This window comes from Rhodamnia argentea, chromosome 4 (genome assembly GCF_020921035.1).
Source record: "Rhodamnia argentea isolate NSW1041297 chromosome 4, ASM2092103v1, whole genome shotgun sequence".
In the NCBI taxonomy this organism is placed as follows: Eukaryota; Viridiplantae; Streptophyta; class Magnoliopsida; order Myrtales; family Myrtaceae; genus Rhodamnia; species Rhodamnia argentea.
In genome coordinates this window covers 20,950,450-20,957,285 of record NC_063153.1, presented here as the reverse complement: position 1 = coordinate 20,957,285, position 6,836 = coordinate 20,950,450, and the positions used below count along the sequence as shown (strand labels likewise).

At 38.2% G+C, this 6,836-nt stretch overlaps 1 protein-coding gene across 1 annotated transcript; it reads right to left on the bottom strand.

The window, feature by feature from the left end:
- Positions 1 to 1,980: 1,980 nt before the first annotated feature.
- LOC115741091 (cytokinin riboside 5'-monophosphate phosphoribohydrolase LOG8) lies at positions 1,981 to 4,973 on the bottom strand. The gene is made up of 7 exons (XM_030674810.2): positions 4,544 to 4,973; positions 4,053 to 4,150; positions 3,904 to 3,934; positions 3,351 to 3,450; positions 3,187 to 3,257; positions 2,963 to 3,106; positions 1,981 to 2,511 (listed from the first exon to the last, which is right to left on the bottom strand). The coding sequence occupies exons 1-7, from the start codon at positions 4,658 to 4,660 to the stop codon at positions 2,431 to 2,433; spliced, it is 642 nt and encodes a 213-aa protein (XP_030530670.1). The 5' UTR covers positions 4,661 to 4,973; the 3' UTR covers positions 1,981 to 2,430.
- Positions 4,974 to 6,836: the final 1,863 nt, after the last annotated feature.

Genomic DNA, 6,836 nt, shown 5'->3' with positions numbered 1-6,836 from the left:
GATTGGCTTATGCAGTCGGGCAGAGCGACTATGATTGTATTTCTGCCTTAAACTTTTCACCAAGGCTACTTTTCTTATGCTGAAACATAGTACTCCAGTCTACCGTATTACGCACACAATCGTAACGTAAACTAGTTCATTTTCTTGCAGTAGTTGATGTATCCTTGTAATAATCAAGGCATGCTAATCAGCTCCAGTCTCTTGTGTACCTTAACGATGCATCTATATATTCTCTGGGATTCATTTGAACGTTAACAAAATGTGACCTATCTGCTCAGCTCTTCATCTCTCCTTCCTTTCAATTTCCAGGCTTTCGGCTTTTTGGGAGGATCATGTTATAACCAAAGAGGTAATTTTGACATCTGGGTACGAGTACCGAAACCTGATTTTGTTGCCTCACCTCACTGTATGATGCTGTTTACCCCCAAAAAGAAGAGAGAACAAACGAAACTCGGTAAGCCATACTGTTAAAGGCCTTGCGAGCCTGACAATACCGGCAAAGTCTGATGTTTTTGTTTAGAATTGACTGATACAATCACTTTGTCATGAGTTAATAACAGGAAAATACATGATGAAAAAGTTTACACTGCAGAAGATAAAAATGTAAGTTCGACTGATGTGAAATGTAATCGACCGAACGTGATCATTTAGGAAACGGAAAATACATCTAACATGAGACTTGCGTGGCTCGAATCCGGTCTTAGCCAAATGGGTTCACACTCTGAGATGTAATTTCAACATTACCATCACACCATACTAAATTTATGAGAAAAGCTGACCTATATCCATAACGTGAATATGTTTCCTGACTTAGCCAAGCACAATGGCGATGAAAATGAGATGACAAGGACTCTGTGGCCTGTAAAATAAGAGAACGCTTAAAAATTTAATTGGCCCCCCCAACAATCTCTCTTGAGCCAAAAAGTAACCTCTTCAGTCTATTCATGGTTTGTCTACTTCAACAGCTCAATGGCTTTTGGCTACAGGGATCAACAGAAAAGAAAATGGACAAAAACCATCGCTTCCATCTTTTTGCTCATATGAAACTGAACAACAAGGTCCACCATGACGTTGACATCCACCATCAAGGGTGGGAAAGACCAGGGAGCGCGAAAGAAAACAAAACCGGATGTCAGGAATCTCTCTCGGGAACAAGAACATCTGCATGAAACGACAGATACTGAATTTCCTTTCACTAATAATGGTGTTGAGTTCATCCGCTTCCGGTGCTCTGGTCCTGTGGAAAACCAAAAACTCAAGAGACAACTGGTTTATACTAAAAGAATCGACATGCCTTTGTGGAGTCAACGTGTTGGAATCTTGTATGCTCTCGTTCTCTTCATGGTCTTTCAAATTAATCACCAAGAGGAGTGAAAAAAACAGAGGTGCTTTGAATCAAAAGAAGATGATGGGGGCATGTGGGTTGCAGTTGGCACCGCCAAATAAGGCCTAGAGAAAACTGAGAAAGCAACAAACATTGAGTGAAGCCTTCAAACGTGACAGATCAGTTGGAATCCTGGGGTTTTAGATAGGATTCTCCGTGACTCTTAATGCGCTAATGCATAAAAGCATTCTACCGACATATTTCCGAAAGGTCGCTGGTTTCACTAAGAGTAGCAATTCGAGTCTTCGGAAAGAAAATGACACTGATGCAGATGAAGAAGAGAATCACCGAAAGCAACTACATAAAGTTCGGTGGCGAACTCTTAACTTTCTATTTGTCCAAACGGCAGAATTTTCCACAGGGGCTTGTTTCACCAGTAGCCCCGAACCATACACCATGTTAAGCATTCAAGACTTGGGGACTAAGGAAATAACTATAGTTTCGGAATCCAGCTATGATACTGTCATTGCCATAGAGAGGAACTTGCATCAAGAAGCTAGATCTGTCACCTGTACTGAAAGATTGTAATGCTATATTCAATCCTCCGTCTCAACGAACATGTACCAAACAAACTGCATGCAGGATTTAATGATAGGTGAAGGAATCATTCCAAACTTACTTCACTTCCAAAGGTGGGGAACAAAGAAATTTGTAATATTTTAGCTCAACCGAGTTTCACTTGACATTCTTCACTCAAACGCCCGAGAACATGCTATAACATCCACTATCATGAAGCATTCCTTTGCAGAAACATATCATAACAAGCTTGAAGATTCGAAACAAAAGAAATCATCATCCCCTTAGAATTTGAAAATGAATTTCCTGTATTATCTATCGACCAATTGATATGATGGCAGAACAGTTCTACACTTGACCATACTAACTGGTGCCGGGAAAAAGCTAGATGGGGATGCAGTCCCTAGCAGGAACAAACAATGTCTGGGCCCGTGCGAATAAGCTCTTTCAAACGACTCAAAAGAATAATGATTGACATCATGAACCCAAGCATGAAAATGCCTCCCTTGTATGTAAACCTCCTGTGTAATTTATTGCTGCGGACAGTCACCAAGCTTGTGCATCTGCCAACTCTCATGCGGAGCAACATGCTCATGGGAAGGGGTGTATTGCTGCAAAAGGCGATTAAGTATTGGATAAAAACAAACTCTAATGCGAGCTACAACAAAGCAGAAGCAAAACGGGATGCTGTTACAAGTTAACAAATAGAGTACTATCGATGCTAAAGGCATCAGAAGTTCAGATTATGTATCAGATTAAAAGGAAGACACAAGAAAGGAAAAGTGATATCTCCATCATGTAACATTTGCATGTCTAACCTCATCTATTAATGCCAAAGCATCTAAATAAGTCGATTTGAAATTACTTAAGGAGCTAGCTTTGACAATACAGCTACCAAATCATGAGAAGTCGCATCTACTACTTTTAGATAAAGCAGACACATAGAGCCTCAAGAATGCATTACAGTTGCTTTCCATGATGTCTCTTTCCGAAAAATTATTCTGCCCACTAACGCAAATAGGATGACAAGATTAAGAAGCACAAATTGCAGCAATATCGTACCTCCATCTTTATCATAAGCTCTTTGGCAGTAGGAGCAGAGAGCACTATATCCCGGGCACCGGGCTTGATGAAACCTTCTTTGACACCATTGTCAAATAAAGCAAGCAGACTATCATAGTACCCTTCAACATTGAGGAGACCCACCTATATTGTCATCCACATAATCATAACTCGTGCACAAATACATAAACAATACATTTTAAACAAGGAGATTTGGAAATTACTGGTTTCTTGTGAATGCCAAGCTGGGACCAGGTTATCATTTCCATAGTTTCTTCCATTGTTCCATATCCTCCTGCACAACAATAGCGCGAACTTAGAATTTCAACACTAATGAAGATAAATAATCAAAGCATGACAGCTATGAAGGCCAATACTAAAAGAATACCAGGAAGAGCAATGAAGGCATCTGCTTCACGAGCCATCACAGCTTTGCGCTCATGCATGTCAAGGACGGTCCGTACTTCCCCAACAGTCTGGCCGGATATCTGACAAGATGGGAAACATAGAGTTTATCACATATAAATACTTAGATTATCAACCAGAAGACAATGTCATAGCAACACACAAGATGTTATAATCTCAGATCAATGAGAAAGAAGCAGAAATAAGTCAACATAGAAAGGGTGTGAACAGATCATATTCGGGGAATGAACTAGGACCATGTTAAAATTAAGACCGAGAGATAACCTGTACTAAAATGTAACAACCATCAGTAAGAGTGACTTGCTGAAGGATATATAACAACTAAACTTTGTGCTTAAGACGACAAGAAGGTGTGAATTTTAGGCATCAGATTGACCTAACATATCTTATCCAAACTTTTGCTAGAACAGGTGAAAAAAGAGGAAGGGAGAGAATCCACAAAGACGAAACCACCTTAACCTCAGCCTCACAAAGAGACTCGAAAGATACGAAAAAGGACCAGAAAAGTTTCTAACCTCAAGAGGCATGAGAGCTTTAGGAATCACCCTGCATGCAAAAGAAGTAAAGATTATTTCAAAACAGGGAATTACGTTAAATCAATAACATTCCTATAAATGGAAGGGAAAAACAAAAAAGGCACACCAAACAGAAAGTCCATAGTTACCCCAAAACATGGCACCCTCCATCAAACGCTTTCTGGGAAATCAAACCCATCAACCCAAAACTCCCTCCACCATAAACCAAATCCATCTTCCTCTTCACCTGCAGAGTTAATACCCAAAGGGGAACAACACTGACGCAGAAGGGGAAAAACAATCAACCATATTAAACACCGAAAGCAGTTGACCATCTATCGGCATCAAAATATGTTCATGAACCGGCTCCAAGTATCAAACACCTTCGCTACAGTCAACAATATGAAGAGACCGAAAGTCAAAACAGAAACTCCTAGGCATTGTAATCATATGCAATGAAATTAATGATCTCTCAGTGTGTCAGTACACAACCTCTTCTTGTAGCATCAAACCAGGAAAAAAGTTTCGATTTTTACTCCTGCTTCTCAAACTCAAGTGTGAAAAGAAGACTGTTCAACATGCAACGATCCTAGCAAGAGCACAAAAAAGGAGCCCAAGTAAAAAAAAAAAAAAAACCAACCAGTTCATCCCCTAGTTCAAGAGCTGCATCGCCGAATACTTGTCTGTGCCCAGAGTTGCTTCCGCAGAACACGCAGACCCTCCGGAACTTGCTTCGGATTATCTGACCGTCCTCCATTTAAAGGCGTCCGAGCTCCCTCGCGAAACTCAATCAAGAAAGAACCATTAAAAAAACGACCAAAACAGACGGAAGAAGCCAAGCAAGGAAGCGTTCTGTGGATTATAAACCCATCAATGAATAAAGAAATGGAAAAGACGGGTCAAAAAAATTTTGCTAGTTACTCCAACAAAAGAGACAATCTTGGGTTGATTCGATGTTGGTAAACTGAGCATTCAAAGCCTGAGAAATCGCAAGACTCTTCCTTTCAGTGTTTATAGGCCATGAATATAATATTTCGGGCGAAAGAGGACACGGCTAGCCCACATGCCTCATTGCCTTTGTAATCAAATGTTTCCCTGTCGGTTTTAAGATTCGGAATCCGAATTAATTAAAAAATAAAAAAAACTAGTCTTTGGTCAAATGACTCGGAAAAAGAATAAAACGTACTTTATGTTCATTTCCCTTTTTTTTCCACAGACATATGAACAGAAAGTTCATCTACTACAGAACAAAAACATATGACCCAAAAAAAGAAAGGATAAGTCTGACCAAAAGTAGGAAAAAAAGAAGAAGACTAAATAACAAAAAAGAACCCACAAAGAAAAGTGCATGAGAAAGAGGAATTGAAGTAATGAAATTTTTTGACCAAACAAAAAAAGTAACGAAATTATGGTACTCATTTCACTAAAGAAAAATAGACACGACATAGCTTTCATTTGCCACTCAAGTGTACGACATCCGCTGTGTTTTGGCCCTTTCTTCCCTTCCCTAATGAGAGAGTCTACCGCCTGCTTTAGCAGTTTCAAATAAGTTTTAAAGAATTTTGGATCGAGACATATGTTTGCGTATATAGCAAGAAAGTAACTGCTTATCTTAAGGACAAGGTCTAAAAGAAATTTGTAATCCCAAATGCTTTGTTGAAAACATCCTACTTTATTTATTTCCGGTCGGGTGTTCATCACAATTTCCAAATTCCAATCACGGCACTCTGTGGAATCAATGATAAGGGCCCAACCGACATCGAAATCTGAGTCTAGACATGAAAACAAAAAGAAAATCTTAATAATAAGTAAATGAGCTTGACTTGATATTTTCACAGCCTTTTTTATTATTTTTTTTTTGTCATAATTAAGCATGACAACACTTCTAGAGCAAAATTTCTGCTCCATAAGTGCTTCTGGAGCAGAAATATGTATGATAACACAACTTCATTTTTTTTATTTCTGGAAAAGTAGCTTTAGAGCTACTTGAAGAAGTAAAAAAAAAAATTAATTCTCTCCAGAAATAGAAAAATTAATTTTTGGCCGGAAGTTGATTTCTCGAGCAGAAATGTTACCATGTGCGCCCTTCCATTGCAATAGATAATATTTGAACCGAAAAATCTGAAAATACTCTCCTTTTTGTCTTTTTAATCTCCCACACATATCATCATCTCCCCAACTTGCAACATTATCTTAGCTACTCCCATTAGAGTATGTACACTTGCATAAGCAGAAGAAAATAGCCCGCGGAAAAGGACTTCGATTTTTTCGAACTATAAAAAATGGTCATATCAAGGAAATTCTCATCGAAATTATTCATTCGTATGCGAATCTAATCCACTGCCTAATACCAAATCCTCCCCCTAATGCTAAGTTGTGATACACATGATATTTGACCATAAAAAAAGTACATTTGAAGATATTATTTGATCATCTTAGACATCCAATTTTATTTTATTTCCTTCGCATTTTGACCTATGGTTTAGTTTTTAAATGAACCTATATGTAGAGCCAATTAAAAGAATGAATTTATTGAGAATTCCAATGCGGTTTTACACCAATCAAGAGAAGATTTTAGAATTAAGCAATTCCCATCGAATTATCTATATGAATTATCAACCTTTTAATGTACCTATTTCGACTATAATGCATTTCATAACGGACATATTGAAAATTTAAAAGAAGGGTCTTCGTGTGATGAGATCGATGGGGACTTGTGTCCAATTAGAGATTATCATCTTCATTCATTGAAAAATTGTCGGTTCAATTACCTTTTCTTCTCCAAATGAATTAATTTTCTATATATATGATAATCATCTTTTTTCTTCTCTTTTTTTTTTCCTTGGACTGTATCATTTGTCTTTCTAGGGTTCCGACCAGAGTTGCATTGAAAACACTTTAATCATCACCAAATCCCTTTCTTATTTGTTTGG